Here is a 21,725-nt window from a genome sequence, read left to right as displayed (position 1 = left end):
CCAAGACAAAGCTCGCAGGTGGGACACCATCAACAAAACCACCTGATCACCACAGAGATGGTGATACCCGAGTAAAAAAATCAGACGCGAAGAGCCGAGGAGAAGGCCGAACCAGTCACGTACAGGACCGGTCCAACCTGCTGAAAGAGGCAGAGCCGCGGGAAAACGCCCCGGGTTCGGACACCTATCAAGCATCGTCTGAAAATAAAGCTGGGCCGGCCACCAAGGGACCATGAGGACTACTCTCTTGGGAATGGGCTCCAACCAAGCCAGAACCCGAAGCAACAGCTTCACCAGGAGAAGAGGAACAGGTACCCCCACCTCGACTAGTCCTGCCGAAAGGCATCCACCGTGAACGCCTCACAGGTGGGTAAAGCCGCCACATAGAATGGGCGACACCTAGACCACGCCGACTCGAAGACGTCCATGGCCAGGAGTCCATACGTCCGGCAGAGCTAATGAGATGAGTCGGCGACGACTGGCCAATCCGTTAACAGAGGAATGAACTGAGAAAGGCTGTCTGCCAGGACATAGGACACACACCCCGAGAATCCAGCAAACGAGCCACTCGAAGGGACCAACCCCAAAGGTCAAACACCTAAGAGAAACCCTGTGGTTCCGGCAAAGAACCGCCAGAGAACAGTCCGAATGGAGCTGAATGGTAGAGCACCGAGTGACCCGAACCCTCCGAAGTGCAAACCAGACAGCCACGAACTCCCGAACCGTGCTGTGAGCCCGACGGACGGACAGACCACACCATCCCCGGCCGACCTGGTGAGCACTGGTCACAAAGCCCCAGCCGAGAGATGACCCATCTATGAACACATCGAGCAAAGGCTCGGGGAGGTGCCAAGGCACGGAACCCCGAAAGCCCCAAAGAGGAAGCTGGTGACGCAACACCAACACAAGATCCCCGGAGGAACGAACCCAACGATTGCAAGAGAGGCGGAAGGGGAGTCTTCGAAGGAACCAAACAGATGCCGAAGCCAAACCCGACCCTGCGGGCAGACCAGCACGTCGAAGTTCAGACTCCCGCACAACTGCTCGAGCAACCCCCGAGCAACACAGGACCCCCCCCCTTCATGAACAACCGAAGGCGGGACCACAGCCGCAGCAACACTTCTGGAGGGAAGGACAAGGAGCAGCCCAAGAGCCCTAATCACGACTCATCCTATCCGAACCCGGGCCAGAAACAGATGGAATGGCCTCCAGATCACCAGGAAACCAAACCCGGCGATCTGGAAAGAACCACACACCTGGCGAGCAGACAAGCGGACCGACTGGGAGCCCACACCAGCCAGTCGTCGAGGTAGGCCAAACACCGAATCCCAAGCACACTCAGACAGGGCACCAAGATCTGGTAAAGATGTGTAAATACACCAAGTGCCAATTACAAATAAGGGAAGACAACAAAAGCGGCAAGCCTGAAGCCCCACCACCAACTGTGCCAGTCCCGGAAAACAGGAGAAGAACGTGCTAAGAATTGACCTGGAGGTCCAGGGCCACCATCCAGGCGCCCGGTCCCAACAGAAGCCGGACCGGAGACATCAGTCCTCCGATGAGGGCATAGAATCCAGGGCGCAGACTGGAGAAGTCCAGAAGAACCGGAGATTCGCCAGGCCTGTGTCTGCATAGAGCAGACGGGAACCCCAGAAGGATGAGGTGGATCAACCACGTCCAACACACACACTAAGATGACATGACGAAGCGCAGGGGAAGAAGCCCACCCCGCCAGCCCTAAACCCCCCAAAGGAGGAGAAGCCATCCACCGCCGTCACCAGAGGCCGGAAGACAACCAAAAGCACCCACTAACTGCGGGACCAAGCAAGAGTCAACAGAGCAAGCTGCTCCCCCAGCGCCCCGTCAACAGCGAAGGGAACAGAGCCCCTTCCGAAAGAAAAAGTGTGTGTGTGTGTGTAATTACCTAAGTGTAATTACCTAAGTGTAGTTACAGGATGAGAGCTACGCTCGTGGTGTCCCGTCTTCCCAGCACTCTTTGTCATATAACGCTTTGAAACTACTGACGGTCTTGGCCTCCACCACCTTCTCACTTAACTTGTTCCAACCGTCTACCACTCTATTTGCGAAGGTGAATTTTCTTATATTTCTTCGGCATCTGTGTTTAGCTAGTTTAAATCTATGGCCTCTTGTTCTTGAAGTTCCAGGTCTCAGGAAGTCTTCCCTGTCGATTTTATCAATTCCTGTTACTATTTTGTACGTAGTGATCATATCACCTCTTTTTCTTCTGTCTTCTAGTTTTGGCATATTTAATGCTTCTAACCTCTCCTTGTAGCTCTTGCCCTTCAGTTCTGGGAGCCACTTAGTAGCATGTCTTTGCACCTTTTCCAGTTTGTTGATGTGCTTCTTAAGATATGGGCACCACACAACAGCTGCATATTCTAGCTTTGGCCTAACAAAAGTCATGAACAATTTCTTTAGTATATCGCCATCCATGTATTTAAATGCAATTCTGAAGTTAGAAAGCATTGCATAGGCTCCTTGCACAATATTCTTAATGTGGTCCTCAGGTGATAGTTTTCTATCTAGAACCACTCCTAGATCTCTTTCTTTATCAGAATTCTTTAAAGATTTCTCACATAATATATAGGTTGTGTGGGGTCTATGTTCTCCTATTCCACATTCCATAACATGACATTTATTAACATTAAATTCCATTTGCCAAGTGGTGCTCCATATACTTATTTTGTCCAGGTCTTCTTGAAGGGCATGACAATCATCTAAATTTCTTATCCTTCCTATTATCTTAGCATCATCAGCAAACATGTTCATATAATTCTGTATACCAACTGGTAGATCATTTATGTACACAATAAACATCACTGGTGCAAGAACTGAACCCTGTGGTACTCCACTTGTGACATTTCTCCATTCCGATACATTGCCTCTGATTACTGCCCTCATTTTTCTATCAGTCAGAAAATTTTTCATCCATGATAGAAGCTTACCTGTCACCCCTCCAATATTTTCCAGTTTCCAGAACAACCTCTTATGTGGAACTCTGTCGAAAGCCTTTTTTAGGTCCAGATAGATGCAGTCAACCCAGCCATCTCTTTCCTGTAAAATCTCTGTGGCCCGATCATAGAAACTGAGTAAATTCGATACACAGGATCTTCCTGATCGAAAACCATACTGTCTGTCTGATATTATATCATTTCTCTCCAGGTGTTCTACCCATTTAGTTTTGATTAGCTTTTCCAATACTTTCACTATTACACTCGTCAATGATACAGGTCTATAATTGAGGGGGTCTTCCCTGCTGCCACTTTTGTAGATTGGAACTATGTTAGCCTGTTTCCACCCGTCTGCTACGATTCCTGTACACAGGGATGCCTGAAAAATCAGGTGAAGTGGAATGCTGAGCTCAGATGCACATTCTCTCAGAACCCATGGTGAAACGCCATCTGGGCCAGCTGCTTTGTTCTTACCGAGCTCCTTTAGCATATTTTCCACTTCATCTCTAGACACCTCTATCCGCTCTATGTTGTTCTCTGGAATTCTTATTGCGTCTGGTTCTCTGAAGATTTCATTTTGTACAAACACACTTTGGAACTTTTCATTTAATGTTTCACACATTTCCTTTTCATTTTCCGTGAATCTGTTTCCCATTTCCAACCTCTGGATATTATCCTTTACCTGCAATTTGTTGTTTATGAATTTGTAGAATAGGCCCGGTTCTGTTTTACATTTATCTGCTATCCCTTTTTCAAAATTTCTTTCTGCCTCTCTCCTTACTGCTGTATAATTGTTTCTCGCATCTTTGTATCGCTGGTATGTTTGGGGGTTTGGCCTCTTCCTATACTGATTCCATTTTTGTGTCTTTTGGTCTCTTGCCCTCTCACAATTTCTGTCGAACCAATCCTGTTTTCTGGTCCTGCATCTCTGTTTTGGTATAAATTTTTTTGTGCCTTTATCATATATTTCACAAAACTTGCCATACATCTCATTCACTTCCTTGCCTAGCATCAAGTCTGTCCAATTATACTCACTAAAAAAATTTCTAAGGTCACCATAATGTCCTCTCCTGAAGTCTGGTTTTTCAACTGCTTCAACCTCCTTATTTTCTTCCAGCTTATAACGCATTGCATACTTTATTCCCAAAAAGACATGGTCACTTTTACCCAAGTTTGTGTGTGTGTGTGTGTGTGTGTGTGTGTGTATATATATATATATATATATATATATATATATATATATATATATATATATATATATATATATATATATATATGTATATATATATATATATATATATATATATATATATATATATATATATATATATATATATATATATATATGTATATATATATATATATATATATATATATATATATATATATATATATATATATATATATATATATATATATATATATATATATATATATATATATATATATATATATATATATATATATATATATATATATATAATGTCGTACCTAATAGCCAGAACGCACTTCTCAGCCTACTATTCAAGGCCCGATTTGCCTAATAAGCCAAGTTTTCATGAATTAATGTTTTTTCGTCTACCTAACCTACCTAACCTAACCTAACCTAGCTTTTTTTGGCTACCTAACCTAACCTTACCTATATATATATATATATATATATATAATATATATATATATATATATATATATATATATATATATATATATATATACACACATATACACATATATTATGTACATATACATACATATTATGTACATACACATATACATAAATACACACATTTATACACACTAGTCCATATCTAGTCAAGCATAAGACTAAACTGGAAAAGGTTCAAAGGTTTGCCACCAGACTAGTACCCGAGCTGAGAGGTATGAGCTATGAGGAGAGACTACGGGAATTAAACCTCACTTCGTTGGAAGACAGAAGAGTTAGGGGGGACATGATCACCACATTCAAGATTCTCAAGGGAATCGACTGGGAAGATAAAGACAGGTAATTTAACACAAGGGGCACATGCACTAGGGGACACGCTGCGAGAAACAACTACACGGCAGTGAGGAGAGAGGCAGAAAGAAATTTTGAAAAAGGGATTGCGGACAAATGTAAAACAGAACCAGGTCTATTCTATAAATTCATAAACAACAAATTGCAGGTAAAGGATAATATTCAGAGGTTGAAAATGGGAAATAGATTCACGGAAGATGAAAAGGAAATGTGTGAAACACTAAACGAAAAGTTCCAAAGTGTGTTTGTACAAAATGAAATCTTTAGGGAACCAGATACAATAAGAATTCCAGAGAACAACATAGAACACATAGAGGTGTCTAGAGACGAAGTGGAAAAAATGCTCAAGGAGCTCGGTAAGAACAAAGCAGCTGGCCCAGATGGCGTTTCACCATGGGTTCTGAGAGAATGTGCATCTGAGCTCAGCATTCCACTTCACCTGATCTTTCAGGCATCCCTGTGTACAGGAATCGTAGCAGACGGGTGGAAACAGGTTAACATAGTTCCAATCTACAAAAGTGGCAGCAGGGAAGACCCCCTCAATTATAGACCTGTATCATTGACAAGTGCAATAGTGAAAGTATTGGAAAAACTAATCAAAACTAAATGGGTAGAACACCTAGAGAGAAATGATATAATATCAGACAGACAGTATGGTTTTCGATCTGGAAGATCCTGTGTATCGAATTTACTCAGTTTCTATGATCGAGCCACAGAGATATTACAGGAAAGAGATGGTTGGGTTGACTGCATCTATCTGGACCTAAAAAAGGCTTTCGACAGAGTTCCACATAAGAGGTTGTTCTGGAAACTGGAAAATATTGGAGGGGTGACAGGTAAGCTTCTATCATGGATGAAAAATTTTCTGACTGATAGAAAAATGAGGGCAGTAATCAGAGGCAATGTATCAGAATGGAGAAATGTCACAAGTGGAGTACCACAGGGTTCAGTTCTTGCACCAGTGATGTTTATTGTGTACATAAATGATCTACCAGTTGGTATACAGAATTATATGAACATGTTTGCTGATGATGCTAAGATAATAGGAAGGATAAGAAATTTAGATGACTGTCATGCCCTTCAAGAAGACCTGGACAAAATAAGTATATGGAGCACCACTTGGCAAATGGAATTTAATGTTAATAAATGTCATGTTATGGAATGTGGAATAGGAGAACATAGACCCCACACAACCTATATATTATGTGAGAAATCTTTAAAGAATTCTGATAAAGAAAGAGATCTAGGAGTGGTTCTAGATAGAAAACTATCACCTGAGGACCACATAAAGAATATTGTGCAAGGAGCCTATGCTATGCTTTCTAACTTCAGAATTGCATTTAAATACATGGATGGCGATATACTAAAGAAATTGTTCATGACTTTTGTTAGGCCAAAGCTAGAATATGCAGCTGTTGTGTGGTGCCCATATCTTAAGAAGCACATCAACAAACTGGAAAAGGTGCAAAGACATGCTACTAAGTGGCTCCCAGAACTGAAGGGCAAGAGCTACGAGGAGAGGTTAGAAGCATTAAATATGCCAAAACTAGAAGACAGAAGAAAAAGAGGTGATATGATCACTACATACAAAATAGTTACAGGAATTGATAAAATCGACAGGGAAGACTTCCTGAGACCTGGAATTTCAAGAACAAGAGGTCATAGATTTAAACTAGCTAAACACAGATGCCGAAGAAATATAAGAAAATTCACCTTCGCAAATAGAGTGGTAGACGGTTGGAACAAGTTAAGTGAGAAGGTGGTGGAGGCCAAGACCGTCAGTAGTTTCAAAGCGTTATATGACAAAGAGTGCTGGGAAGACGGGACACCACGAGCGTAGCTCTCATCCTGTAACTACACTTAGGTAATTACACTTAGGTAATTACACAGGTGGAAACTGAGTGCCCAAATGAGCCACAGAGATATTAGAAAGAACTTTTTTAGTGTCAGAGTGGTTGACAAATGGAATGCATTAGGAAGTGATGTGGTGGATGCTGACTCCATACACAGTTTCAAGTGTAGATATGATAGAGCCCAATAGGCTCAGGAACCTGTACACCTGTTGATTGACAGTTGAGAAGCGGGACCAAAGATCCAGAGCTCAACCCCCGCAAGCACAACTAGGTGAGTACAACAACTGAGTACAATACACAAAGGTGTATTACACACACGTGCGTATGCACATACACATGTGCACACACACACACAGTGCACACATGCACATGTACATGCGCACACACAAAGAGATGCAGAACTAGGAAACAGGATTGGTTCAATAGAAATTGCGAGAGGGCCAGAGACCAAAAGACACAAAAATGGAATCAATACAGGAAGAGGCCAAACCCCCAAACATACCAGCGATACAAAGATGCGAGAAACAACTACACAGCAGTGAGGAGAGAGGCAGAAAGAAATTTTGAAAAAGGGATTGCAGACAAATGTAAAACAGAACCAGGTCTATTCTATAAATTCATAAACAACAAATTGCAGGTAAAGGATAATATTCAGAGGTTGAAAATGGGAAATAGATTCACGGAAAATGAAAAGGAAATGTGTGAAACACTAAACGAAAAGTTCCAAAGTGTGTTTGTACAAAATGAAATCGTTAGGAACCAGACACAATAAGAATTCCAGGGAACAACATAGAGCACATAGAGGTGTCTAGAGATGAAGTGGAAAAAATGCTCAAGGAGCTAAGTAAGAACAAAGCAGTTGGTCCAGATGGAGTTTCACCATGGGTTCTGAGAGAATGTGCACCTGAGCTCAGCATTCCACTTCAACTGATTTTTCAGGCATCCCTGTGTACAAGAGTTGTAGCTGATGTGTGGAAAAAGTCTAACATAGTTCCAATCTACAAAAGTGGAAACATGGAAGACCCCCTTAATTATAGACCTGTATCATTGACAAGAGTAATAGTCAAAACATTGGAAAAAATAATTAAAACTAAATGGGTAGAACACCTGGAGGAAAACGATATAATATCAGACAGACAGTATGGTTTTCGATCTGGAACATCCTGTGTAATGAATTTGCTCCATTTTTATGATCGAGCCACAGAGATTTTACAGGAAAGAGATGGTTGGGTTGACTGCATCTATCTGGACCTAAAAAGGCTTTCGACAGAGTTCCACATAAGAGGTTGTTCTGGAAACTGGAACATATTGGAGGAGTTACAGGTAAGCTACTAACATGGATGAAAAATTTCCTAACCGACAGAAAAATGAGGGCCGTAATCAGAGGCAAGGTATTGGATTGGAGGAATGTTACGAGTGGAGTACCACAGGGTTCAGTTCTTGCACTGGTAATGTTCATTGTTTACATAAATGATCTACCAGTGGGAATACAGAATTACATGAACATGTTTGCTGATGATGCTAAGATAAAAGGGAAGATAAGAAACCTAGATGATTGTCATGCCCTTCAAGAAGACCTGGACAAAATAAGTATATGGAGCAACACTTGGCAAATGGAATTTAATGTGAATAAAACCAGCGTTGAATGTAATGAAACGCCATTTTCTGGGTGAGTCCCGGAGGCTCCCCGGAGCTATCCCAGGCTGATATGCTAATGTCAGACTTTGGCATCAGTCATGTGTATGGAGTTCTTAGGCCTACCGGGGACCACGGCCAGAACCGGGCCCCCTCAGAGAGGCAAGGGAAGCAATGGCCTATAGAAGCCCCCGTGTGGTTGGAAGCATTCTATGTCTGCCATCGACCGGAACAGGCACCCAGAAAGGTAAGCGCCTCAAAACAAACCCCTATTCTGGTTAAAATTGCTACCAAAAACCGAACTAGTGGATAGAACTCCCCAACCGAAAACAAGCAAACTAGTGTGACGTCACACACTGCCGCGCCGCTGTCTGCGCAGCTCCCCCCTCCCCGGGAGGGGGAAGGGGGAGCCCCAGACCCCCCGCACCGGCTACCCACACCTCAGTTCTTGAGGCTGGATGTCAAAAACGTGAAAAAACCGCCGACCGGAGGGAGGGAGGGATGCCGGGGAGCCTCCGGGACTCACCCAGAAAATGGCGTTTCATTACATTCAACGCTGGTTTTCTGGGGGGAGCCCCGTCGGCTCCCCGGAGCTAACTACCCACAGACAGAAAAAGAGGGACTTAACCGGGAGGCGGTCGTCGCTCACTCCTCAACTCGAAGCCGAGACAACTGGCTGCAACCGCCGACCCAAAGCAACACAGGCCCGACGAGGCCCAGGGACATTCACAAGGTAACGAGCAGCCAGGACCCTGTTCGATCGCCAAAATCCCCGCGCCCGAATATCAGACCAAGACATATTCCCAAAGATGGCAGCAAGAGCCGCGAACTTACGAACGTCATGGGCACGGGGATAGACCGCAGGCTGGCTGGACTTAATAACCCTGCGGACGACCTGAGAGACCCGAACCCGCGAACAGGGAAGAAGGGAAACCGGATCAACCCACAGCGCGTCCCCGGACACAGAAGCTGTGGCGCGCAAATAACGGCGAAGCGCCGCAACCGGACACAAAACATGATGCACCCCCGGCCTGACCAACCAAGCATCTACCACCCATGGACCCCTCCGGAATGCAGCAGTCTCATTCTTCGCCAGAAAAGAAGGAGACGGCTGCAAACGAACAAAACAATCACCACGACCAAAAGAGCAGAAACCCCTGCGCCGGAGGAGAGCATGAAGCTCCCCTACCCGACCCCCAGAGGCCAAAGCCAACAAGAAAAGTGCCTTGGAAAAACAATCCTGGACCGAAGGGGCCACAACGAAACGAGGAGATGAAAGGAAAGCGAGCACTCTGTCCAAAGACCAGGACGGCTCAGACGACGCATGAGCAGGCCGGAGGTGAAACAATGCACGAGACAGCTTGCGAAACGGCGCAGACGTAACATCGATACCAAAAGCAAGCTGAAGCGGCTCCGCCAGCGCCGCACGATACGAAGCGACAGTGTTAGGCATAAGATGACGGTCCTGAAACAACCACGAGAGGAAGGACAAGACCACCCGAACAGACAAGGAACTAACACGACGAAGACGCAAAAAGAAACGGAAGGACCGCCAGGAAACTTCATACTGCCGCCGAGAAGAAGCCCTCAGGTGGGACACCAACAAGGAGGCCACCTGATCACCATAGAGATGATGATAGACTCGAGTCAAAAAAACCATACGCGAAGACTCGAGGAGAAGATCGAACCAGCCACGTGACGTACCGGCCCGATCTGCTGAAAGAGGCGGAGCCGCGGGAAAACCCTCGGGTTCGGACACCGAGCAACCAGCGCCTGAAACCAAGGCTGGGCCGGCCACCAAGGGGCCAGAAGGACAACTCTCCCCTGGTAAGTCTCCAAGCGAGTCAGGACCTGGAGCAACAGCCGAACCGGGGGAAAGAGGTACAGGAACCCCCACCTCGACCAGTCTAGCCGAAAGGCATCGACCCTGACGGCCTTGCGATCGGGGAAGGGCGCCGCATAAACGGGAAGACGCCGCGACCATGCCGACGCAAAGAGGTCCACTTCGGGGCGCCCGAACGTCTGGCAAAGCCAACGGAAGGACTCGTCGTCGACCGTCCACTCCGTGGAGAGGGGAACGAAGCGAGACAGGGCGTCGGCCAAGACGTTGGACACGCCCCGTACGTGAACCGCCAGGAGAGCCAAACCCCGAGAACTCAGCAGATGAGTCACCCGAAGCGACCAACCCCAAAGAGACAAGGACCGCATCGAACCCCCGCGGTTCAGGCAATGAACCACCGGAGAGCAGTCTGAATGGAGCCGAATCGTCGATCCGCGGGCCACCCGAATCCTCCCCAGAGCAAACCACACTGCCGCGAACTCCCGCACCGTGCTGTGAGCTCGACGGAAGGACGGATCTCAACACCCCTGGCCGGCCTGGTGAGCACTGGTCACAAAACCCCAGCCGAGAGACGACGCATCCGTGTACACATCGAGCGAAGGCTCGGGTAGGCGCCAAGGCACTGAACCCCGAAAAACCCGAAGAGGAAGCCGGTGACGCAGCAACCGACGTAAGGCCCCCGGGGGTCGAACTCCGCGATCGCGAGAGAGGCGGAAGGGGGAACCCCGAAGGAACCAGAACAGCCGTCGAAGCCAAACCCGACCCAGCGGGTAGACCACCATCGCGAAGTTCAGGCTCCCGCACAGCCCCTTGAGCAACCGCCGGGTGACCCGAGGGCCCTCCAGAAACAGACGAAGGCGGGACCGCAGCCGCAGGAGAGACTCCGGAGGGAGAGACAAGGAGGCGGCTCGAGAGTCCCAAACGAGACCCAGCCAAGTCCGAACCTGAGAGGGAACCAGATGGGACTTCCTCCAGTTCACCAAGAACCCGAACCCGGCGAGCTGGGAAAGAACCAAATCCCTGGCTAGCAAGCAAGCTGACTGGCTGGGAGCCCAAACCAGCCAGTCGTCGAGGTAGGCCAACACCCGAACACCTAGGAGACGCAAACGAGCCACCACAACCCGCGTAAGGCGCGTGAACACGCGAGGTGCCAGGTTCAACCCGAACGGGAGACAACGAAAGCGGTAACTCAGACGCCCCACAACAAAACCGAGCCAGTCCCTGAACCGCGGATGAATCGGGACATGCCAATAAGCGTCCCGGAGGTCCAGGGACACCATCCAAGCTCCCGGCTCCAAGAGGAGCCGAACCTGAGACAGCGTAGTCATCCGAAAGGAGGGGCAATGAACCCAGGGGTTCAGACGGGACAAGTCCAGAATGAACCGCAGGTCCGCGCAGTCCCGTTTCGGAACCGGAAACAGACGGGAAACCCATCTGAGGGACGACGTCGTTTCGACGATGCTCAATCGTACCCACTCCAAGACGACTCGATAGAGCGCAGGGGAAGAAACCTGCCCTGCCAGCCCCGACCCCCCAAAGGGGGGAGGGGCCACCCAACGCCACCGCAGGCCGCGAGACACGACCCAAAAGGCCCACGAATCGTGGGACCAGGCGCGGGCGAACAGTGCAAGCCGCCCCCCCATCGCCCCGTCAAGGAGGCAAACCGCGAAAGGGCCGGTGACCCTTACGAGACCCAGATCCCCGCACAGCGCGAACACCGCGCCGACCAGACGAGGGAGGGTTCGCAGGAGGAGCCAACCCCGAACCTGACACCAAAGGCCTACCACGACGAGAGGAACCCCGAGCCCTGGCACGACCTTTCCGGGAAGACCCACCCCGGGACCCCCGGAAAACCAACAAGTCCGACATCGGACAACAAGCCGCCAACGCAGCCTAAATAAACTGCGCCACGGCCGACTCCCCAAACAGGAGAGGACAAAAAGGTGAAGAACGCCTAAGAGCCAGAGCCCAAGCAGATTCCACGGAGGAACCCAGCACCGCCTGCCGACACGCGAGACGGGAAGCATAAAACAGGGAAACCGCATCCTGCAAAATCGGCGTGAACAGCTTCAACAAGGCAGCCGACGAACGTGCAGCCGAGGACAAGGTGCCGGACCCCGGGACGGACCCAAGCGTCCCCACATCCTCCATGAGCCAATCCGAAGACAGCTCCAGGAGGGAAAAGAACCCCAAGGCCGAACTCAAAAGGCCCCGGGCGCGCAAGTCCTCCGCAACGAGCGCTGCCGAAAGGGAGGGAACCTGCACATGGAGCTGAATAACGCCCACATCGCGGGGAAGGGCAGGGGCAAACAAGCACTCATTCAGGTACTCAAGTTTGCCCCCCAGGAAAACCTGAAGCACCGTGGAAGCTTTCCGCCACTCCAGCGTGCGGGAACGACAGAAGGAATGCCAGGAATCCAGACCAAACAAGGGGCAGTCTGCTAGCCAGGACGACTCCGGAACCTCGTAACGGAGTCAGAAAGGGAACGAAGTCCCAAACCTGAACGTGGACGGATCCATTTCCGAGGCATAATCCGGGTCACGCAGGAGGTAAGCTGCAAAGGCCGCTCGCACCACACCAGGTTGGATGCGATAAGCCGAAAACCTCCGGAAGGACGGAACCGACGTACCCGGGGGAACACGGAACCGAACCCGGGGAGGGGCCGACACCAAATCCAACTCGTACGCAGAGGGGGGAAAAGAAAACCCCACTCCTTGTAACAATAAGCCCCGCTCAGTGGGAAGAAAAACCCAGGCGAGGTCCAGCGGGGCCCAAGGCTCCCAAGTCCTCGAGGTCCTGCACCACAGGACCCGAGGCCGAGTCCTCTCCCCAAGCCCCGACCCCACAAGACAAGGACGGAGCAGCCGGAAAAGCTGGAGGAAGGGGGGCCCACTGGTCAGACCCTGAAGCTTCGGCCGGGAGACAAGACTTGAATGCCTCTGCCGCCCCTCCGGAAGGGGCACCCCCCGAAGCTGCCCGAGTCTCGAGATCAAGTAACCCCTGCTCCGACCCCGAAACCCTCAGACGCTTCGGGGCCGGAAGCAGGGGCGGGGGACCAGAACGAACAGAAGGGGAAGGACGAGGAGGTGCGGACTGAACCAGGATCGAAGCGACCCCCACCCCCAAGTCCGGGTCTCGAAAAGCAAAGCGGGGCAGCCCCGGGGCATCCGGGGAAGCAACCAACCGAGCGCGTTGCAACAGACGAAACCTAGACTGCAACGCACGCGCCGCCTGTACCCGAATAGAATCATCAGAGGATTGGGTAAATTGAGCCACAAGCAAGCAGCAACACTCACAGGACTCAGGGTCGAAAGTATCACCGACCCAACAGGCAGCGTGGCAGAGGCAAAAACAATGAGGGTCACCCTGAGACAAGGGGACCGAGCAACCCTCAAACTCGCACACAGCGAGTGGGGACTCCGGGGTCACATCCATCGGAACCACGCGCCCCCTAGGGGATTCCCAGAGTCCTGAGCGTTTACTTTAAGAGGACTCGCGCTCAGGTAGTCCCAGGCAGGGTGTTGCAAACCGGCACCCAAAACTACCAAGCAATCTTCTAAAGCTGAACCCCAGGGACGTGTACACTCACGGGGACCTAGCAGGGGGCGCCACCTAGGAGAACAGTGGAAGGGCAAAAACAAACTGAGTAAAATGACAGAACCCCCCGCCAGGCAAAAACAAAAAGAAAAACAAAACCCCGCAAGAGGACAGCGAACCCCAAGGAACAGAGCTGGCCGCAATGTCGGGAAATACAAGCTGAGCAGCACCCTGCGCCCCTACCAGTGCAAACTGCCTCTTACCTGCCGGTAACAAGGGAGAACAGAACACCCAAGAGCCCAACAGGCGGCCGAAAAACCGAAAGGTAAAACGGACCAGCAGAAGCAGACCATGAGGAGCCTGTGGAAGGTGGCCCCAAGCCCCAAGGGCAGTACTTACAGGGCACCTAGGGAAGGCAGCCCTAGGCGCATGCAGCCCGAGTACTGAAGATAACTCCTGGCTCTCGCGCCCACAAAACCAACACCACACGCAAAGCACAGTGCAGTAGCGACACCGGAGCCAGAGCACACGACCATCGCCTATAGCATCAGCCTCAAGAACTGAGGTGTGGGTAGCTGGCGCGGGGGGTCTGGGGCTTCCCCTTCCCCTTCCCGGGGAGGGGGGAGCTGCGCAGACAGCGGCGCGGCGGTGTGTGAAGTCACACTAGTTTGCTTGTTTTCGGTTGGAGAGTTCTATCCACTAGTTCGGTTTTTGGTAGCAATTTTAACCAGAATAGGGGTTAGTTTTGAGGCGCTTACCTTTCTGGGTGCCTGTTCCGGTCGATGGCAGACATAGAATGCTTCCAACCACACGGGGGCTTCTATAGGCCATTGCTCCCCTTGCCTCTCTGAGGGGGCCCGGTTCTGGCCGTGGTCCCCGGTAGGCCTAAGAACTCCATACACATGACTGATGCCAAAGTCTGACATTAGCATATCAGCCTGGGATAGCTCCAGGGAGCCGACAGGGCTCCCCCCAGAAATGCCATGTTATGGAATGTGGAATTGGAGAACACAGACCCCACACAACCTATAAATTATGTGAGAAATCTTTAAAGAATTTTGACAAAGAAAGGGATCTAGGGGTGGTTCTAGATAGAAAACTGTCACCTGAGGACCACATTAAGAACATTGTGCGAGGAGCCTATGCTACACTTTCTAACCTCAGAATTGCTTTTAAATACATGGATGGAGAAATACTAAAGAAATTGTTCACGGCTTTTATTAGAGAAAAGCTGGAATATGCAGCGGTTGTACGGTGCCCATATCTTAAGAAGCACATCAACAAACTGGAAAAGGTGCAACGACATGCCACTAAGTGGCTCCCAGAACTGAAGGACAAGAGCTACGAGGAGAGGTTAGAGGCATTAAATATGCAAAAACTAGATGATAGAAGAAAAAGAGGCGATATGATCACTACGTTCAAAATAGTAACAGGAATCGATAAAAATTGATAGGGAAGAATTCCTGATACCCGGAACTTCAAGAACAAGAGGTCATAGGTTTAAACTAACGAAACAAAGCTGCCGGAGAAATATACAAAAATTCACTTTTGTAAATAGAGTGGTAGACGGTTGGAACAAGTTAAGTGAGAAGGTGGTGGAGGCCAAAACCGTCAGTAATTTCAAAGCATTATACTGTATGACAAAGAATGCTGGGGAGACGGGACACCACGAGCGTAGCTCTCATCCTGTAACTTCACTTAGGTAATTACACTTAGGTAATTACACACACATACACGTGAAAAGAAAATTACAAGCCGCCGACCAGTGGGCAGAGAGCACCACGCCGGCCAGGCGAAGAAGGCACAAAACTGCATCAAAGGCCCACCTCGACAACAAAACTCCAAAGTCCCAGTACGACTATAACATGTGCCAAGACCCAAAAAGATCAGTCTGCAAGCCAGGAAGACCCTGGAACCCCAGAAGGCAGAGCCGGGTCACACACAAGGAAACAAAGCCCCCTGAACCTACAAAGGGGGCCCAAGAGGAAGAAACCTCCGGAACGAAACCAAAGAACCCAAAGGAACCCGGAATCGAACCAGAGCGAGCCCAAACCACCACATTTGCCGGCGGAGATACACCACAGAAAGGCACAGCACAGCCCCCAGACAGAACCCCCAGGGAAACGGTCAAAACAGACTGAAAACCGAGGGACAAGGTGTGGGAGCAAGCATAACAAACAGGGACACTGAGCCCAAACCCTAGAGCCCAGACCCAAAATAGACTAAACGGAAAACCCGGTGTAAAATCCACACTCAAACGTTCCCAGAGGAACAGAAAATGGGCAGAAAACACCAGAAAAGCAAAGAAATGACAACAGGAGAATAAAACCCCTGAAAACGGTGAAAAAACTCACCCAAGACACTCACTCGCACACCCAGGTGTATGTAAACAAACCACAATGCCCCCTGGTGACCACGCCAGGAAATCGGCAGAAGAAAATGGCCACCAGAATAGAGGGCTGTGACTGACACAAAAGATACGAAAACACGCCAGCAAAAGTGGGAAGCAAGCAGACTGGATGGGCGAAAACTCCGCCCAGAAGCAGAAAACCCAGGCAGGGTCAAACAGCCCCAGAACTGCTAGCAGGCATCCCCCACAGCCCCGGGAACCTGCAACAGAGGCCCCGGGGCACAGCCGTCCTCCAAGCCCTCTGCCCTTAAAGAAAAGGAAGAGTCCATAGGAAAGGCAGCAAGAAAGGGTCACTGGTAAGACCTAAAAGCCTTGGCAGGAGGAACAGTCTCAAAAACCTCCGTTCCCAACGCGAACGGGGCAGCCCCCCCGAAACCGCCCAAGTCTCTGCCCCAACTAAACCCCGAAACCCACAGATGGTCAGGAGTCGGGAACAGGGAGGGAAAGGGGCGAACAGCACCTAACCAAAATGGGGCAGCCTTGGGGCATCTGAGTGGGAAACCAACCTAGAGTGTTGCAGCAACCTAACCTAGCTTGCAACATGGATGCCGCCTGTACTCTGAACAGTAATAACATCAGGAGAGTACTGGAAAACAAGCAGAGAATATCTCTCGCAAGACTCCGGGTGAAGGTGTCAGTGACCCAACAGGCAGCATGACGGAGGTAAAAGTGGAGACTGTCACCCGGAGACAAAGGCACAGCAACCAACGATCTCATACAAGACGGGTTGGAACCCGGAAGACACAGTCAATGGTCCACCGAGCCCCGACAGGGGTTTCTAGGGCCCGTAGGGTAACAACTATGGGAAGCCCGGGCAAGGTGTTGCTAACTGGTTAAGAAACCCAAAAATAACAAGGGAGTAGAGGACAACACTGAAAACCCCTGCGACATGTACAATCATGGGGCCCTAGCAGAGGGCCACCAAACACTACCAGTGGAACTATAGCCACACTAGGCAGACCCCCCCCACCAGGCAAATGAAAATAAAAACAAAAGAAAAACCCCGCAAAAGTACACCGTCTCCAGAGGCAACAGGAACTGGTTGCCGCTTAGGTGGCAGGTCACGCAACACCTTGATGCCCTAACCAGCAAAATACCAGTCCCTATCCAGGGCCAAACAAGGGCCCCAAGCCCCAGCTGGCCCCAAGGGCGAGGCAAATGCCGAGCAGCAAGAACCCCTACGGGAGCGGTTCCTGATCGTCCCAGGGAAGATAACCCTGACACGCAGGGGCAGTATTCACAGGGCGCCTAGGAAAGGAAGCCCCTAAGCGCATGCAGCCCCGGCACTGATGAGGTACTCCTGGCCACCGCACACCATACAAAGACAGCAGAGAACGTCACACGAGGCAAACACCGCCCAGGAATTTGAGGCCAGAGAAGCATCTATCCTGGTTGACACTAGCTTACGAACTGAAGGCAGCCGGCACGGTGAGGTCCAGGGCCCCCCTCCCCCTCCAGAGGAGGGGAGGGCTGCGCGAACGACCAGCGCGGCAGTAAATTGATTGTTTGATTGTTTCCTTGGGATTGTAGGGAGTTTCTACCTCTCTGTTCATTTTTTTGTTGTAGTTTCTTACCATGTGGGAGTTTGTTTTGTTATGCCTACCTTTCTGGGTGCCTAACCCCGGTCGATGGCAGATAAGGAAAACCCCCAACCATAATGGGGTTTTCCAGGACCATTGTTCCCTGAAACCTCTCTGAAGGGGCCAGGTTCTGGCGCTGGTCCCTGGTAGGTCTGAACTCCTTAGCTAATGTCCCGGTCTAACATAACATACATTAGCCCGATAGCTCCAGGGAGCCGTAGGGGCTCCCCACTGAAAATTGGTTCATACCTTATTTTTTAAAAAGTTATATGAAAAACACACAGTATTCCCACCTGATGCCTAATAAGTAAAAAAGATAACAGAACAAGACAAACATCTTACCTACTTAATCCTGAAGGAATGTCTTCCCTAAAGAGTGGTTGATTCAGCAATACTCCAGACCCAGTATGCACTTGGAAAGACCCAAGTGGTGGCTGCATTATCAATGGTAGTGGAGAAACTACTGTGGCAGCTTCCTTAACTTTTACTACCTCATATCCTGGATACAGCAAATAACGGAGATGGACTGACAATGCTGATGATGCAACTGCTGTCAGATGTAAAAGACACCCATCTGTATTTGAAAAAATTAATAATTTCAGACTACAGTACTAAGTACCTCACATCTTATATTTAGCTATACAGTATATAGTGCAACTTTGATTTGGCAAATTTCATGGGGACCAGGTCCAGTTCACTGAAACCAGAGATGCATTCTAGAGGCATTCATAGGATATAATTTTGAATTTTTTGTTATAAAATACAAGAAAAATACATCACTATGTCTATTTCTCTTAATGTTTCATTCATCTGCAAAAGTTGCTAAAAATGTGACCGAGACATATTAAAGAGAGTTACCATTTATACCCTTAATATGTCCCACATTCTATGAGTGAATTTCACCATGTTAAATTTTGATTTCAATAGATAATATGATGGACAACTACCAAGAGAACTTGTCTCAAGAGAGATTTTATCACATATTTCTTTTCTCTATTTCTCTGTCTGTCTTTTTTTTATAGAAGTAATAGTGTACCATTAGTGCGTGGATGGTCCGCCAGTGGGAGGAACTTTGCAGTGTGAAATAAAGTATTGCAAAATAAGTTACCCATTTGATTTGAACAAGAGGTTGAGAAAGTCATTGAAGCTGTAGAAGGATCATCTGTTTTATGTTTTGTGGTCAAAAGTATGGACAGCAGGATATCATTTTAATTTTCATTAGATCAGTGAATAATGGTATATATATTACTACAAGAAACAAATCTGTTCTAAAATTTTTGTTTTCAAAATATGTGGGCAGTACTAAAACTCATCGTACAGGTCAGAATATGATCTTGGCATGCTGTTCCCTTTAGAATTTTGCAACCCTGATCAGTCTATGTTCATCCCATATCCTAGACCATTTTCCCTGCAAGGTTGGGTGAGGCTGGTCCCAAGCATCTGGCCTCCAATCATAGACAGATGGATGGAAAGACTGACAGACAGACATTCTCTGTTATAGATATAGACTAGAAGGAATACTTGGCAGTGTTTGAGATAATCTCTTCTGCCCCCCCCCTCATTACATCCATCTTCTTTCCCAATCTTCACTACCCCTTCCACTTCTTCCCTCTCATCTCCCCCCCCCCCCACCACCACTCTTCCACTATTTTCCAATCCTCCCTTCTTCCTTGTCTGGCCCCAACCTCAAACAGATAAGACATTTACACACAGACATTATATATACCTGTATATATATTTGTATGTATACATACATACAGCATAGTATATACAGTACAGTGGTACCTTGGTTTATGACTGCCCTAGATTACGTTTTTTTGGTATACGATGTCAAATTCATCATAAAATTTGAATTGGTGCACAACATTTGCCTTGGAATACGACGTCTGTTGATACTTGTTTGGGTCGAGCGAGTGCGTGGTGCTGGGCGCAAGGCGAGGCACGCTCAGTTGTTTACCAGTGTATCCCACCTAGTGATGACCACGCTTGAACTCTTTGTATATAACTCCATTGTTTTTCTGCTTTTTTGGTTTTTGAACAATAAATTTCTTATTATATATCATGCCATGGGTCCCAAGATGGATGGTGAGGGGACTGGATGGAAGGATGGATGGTGGGGGGAAACTGGATGAATGGTGGGGGAAAACTGGATGAATGGTGGGGGAAAACTGGATGAATGGTGGGGGAAACTGGATGGATGGATGGTGGGGGGAACTGGATGGATGGTGGGGGGAACTGGATGGATGGATAGGGGGGGGTAGTGGACTGGATAGATTGTGGGGGGACTGGATGGATGGATGGTGAGGGGACTGGATGGACGGATAAGGGGCGGTTGGATGGATGGTGGATGGGGACTGGATGGATGGATGGTGGATGGGGACTGGATGGATGGATGGTGGGGGGACTGGATGGATGGATGGATGGTGAGGAGACTGGATGGATGGAGGGTGAGGGAGGATTGGACGGATAGAGAGTGAGGGCGACTGGATGGATGGAGGGTGAGGGAGATTGGACGGATAGAGTGAAGGGGACTGGATGGATGGTTAGAGGACTGGATGGATGGAGGGTGAGGGGACTGAATGGATGGAGGGTGAGGGGGACTGGATGGATGGAGGGTGAGGGGGACTGGATGGATGGAGGGTGAGGGGGACTGGATGGATGGAGGGTGAGGGAGATTGGACGGATAGAGTGAGGGGGACTGGATGGATGGAGGGTGAGGGGACTGGATGGATGGAGGGTGAGGGGGACTGGATGGATGGAGGATGAGGGGGGACTTTATGCATGGAGAGTGAGGGGACTGGTAGATGGTTGGGGGAACTGGATGGATGGATAAGGGGATGGTGGGGTGTACCTTCATCCCCAACACCAGACCCCTCCCCCCAACTGTACCCTCCCAGCTACATCTAAACAGTATTAATTCAGAAGGCTTCCTTGCTACCAACTGGTGGATCAGGAGGCAGACTGCCTGAGTGCCTAACATTAAACTCTTATTGTTTACTAACTGTTTGTGGCTGTGAAAGCCTGATTGACTGTAAATGCCTAACCAGTTGCTACCACAACTGTGAATGCTTGACTGCCTTTGGTTATGACTGCATGTGACTGGTCTTGACTGTGAATGCTTGACTGACTTGTAAGTGACTGGTTCTGACTGGCTGCCACATGACAGAAGTAGTTTTTTTTTTATTATTATTTTCTACCACAGAGGTGGTCACACATTTACAATGCTAACCAGTAGTGAAATGTTTGAAAGGAAAATATGAAAACAGTGATGCAGATATGAAAACATTTAAGGCAAGCAGGGGACGGTCCTTCTAAACACTCACCAACACCACCTCCTCACCGTTTCACATATACCAATACTGTTCCTCCTCCCACTCTCCTCACCGTCTCCCATACACCAATACTGCTCCTCCTCTCACTCTCCTCACCGTCTCCCATACGCCAACACTGCCCCACCCTGTCCCACCCTCCTCACCGTCTCCCATATGGCAACACTGCCCCACCCTCCTCACCGTCTCCCATACGGCAACACTGTCCCACGCTCCTCATCCTCTCCCATACACCAACACTGCCCCACCCTCTCCCACCCTCCTCACCGTTTCCCATACAGCAACACTGCCCCATGCTCCTCACCCTCTCCCGCCCTCCTCACCGTCTCCCATACGCCAACACTGCCCCACCCTCTCCCACCCTCCTCACCGTCTCCGATACGGCAACAATGCTCCACACGCTCCTCACGTCTCCCATAAGACAACACTGCCCCACCCTCTTCCACCCTCCTCACCGTCTCCCATATGGCAACACTGTCCCACCCTCTCCCACCCTCCTCACCGTCTCCCATACAGCAACAATGCCCCACCCTCCTCACCGTCTCCCATACGCC

At 49.1% G+C, this 21,725-nt stretch overlaps 1 protein-coding gene across 1 annotated transcript in view; it reads right to left on the bottom strand.

The window, feature by feature from the left end:
* LOC123769449 (UPF0764 protein C16orf89 homolog) overlaps positions 1 to 21,725 on the bottom strand; it is a 97,889-nt gene that overhangs the window by 15,514 nt on the left and 60,650 nt on the right. Inside the window, exon 7 of the mRNA XM_045760557.2 lies at positions 18,185 to 18,416. Within this exon, the coding sequence (XP_045616513.1) occupies positions 18,185 to 18,416 (232 nt within the window). The remainder of the gene's footprint in view (positions 1 to 18,184; positions 18,417 to 21,725) is intronic.

The sequence above is a fragment of the Procambarus clarkii genome, chromosome 63 (genome assembly GCF_040958095.1).
Source record: "Procambarus clarkii isolate CNS0578487 chromosome 63, FALCON_Pclarkii_2.0, whole genome shotgun sequence".
Taxonomy (NCBI): domain Eukaryota; kingdom Metazoa; phylum Arthropoda; class Malacostraca; order Decapoda; family Cambaridae; genus Procambarus; species Procambarus clarkii.
Note: the sequence above shows the minus strand (reverse complement) of the source record. Positions and strands in the feature narration are given on the sequence as shown.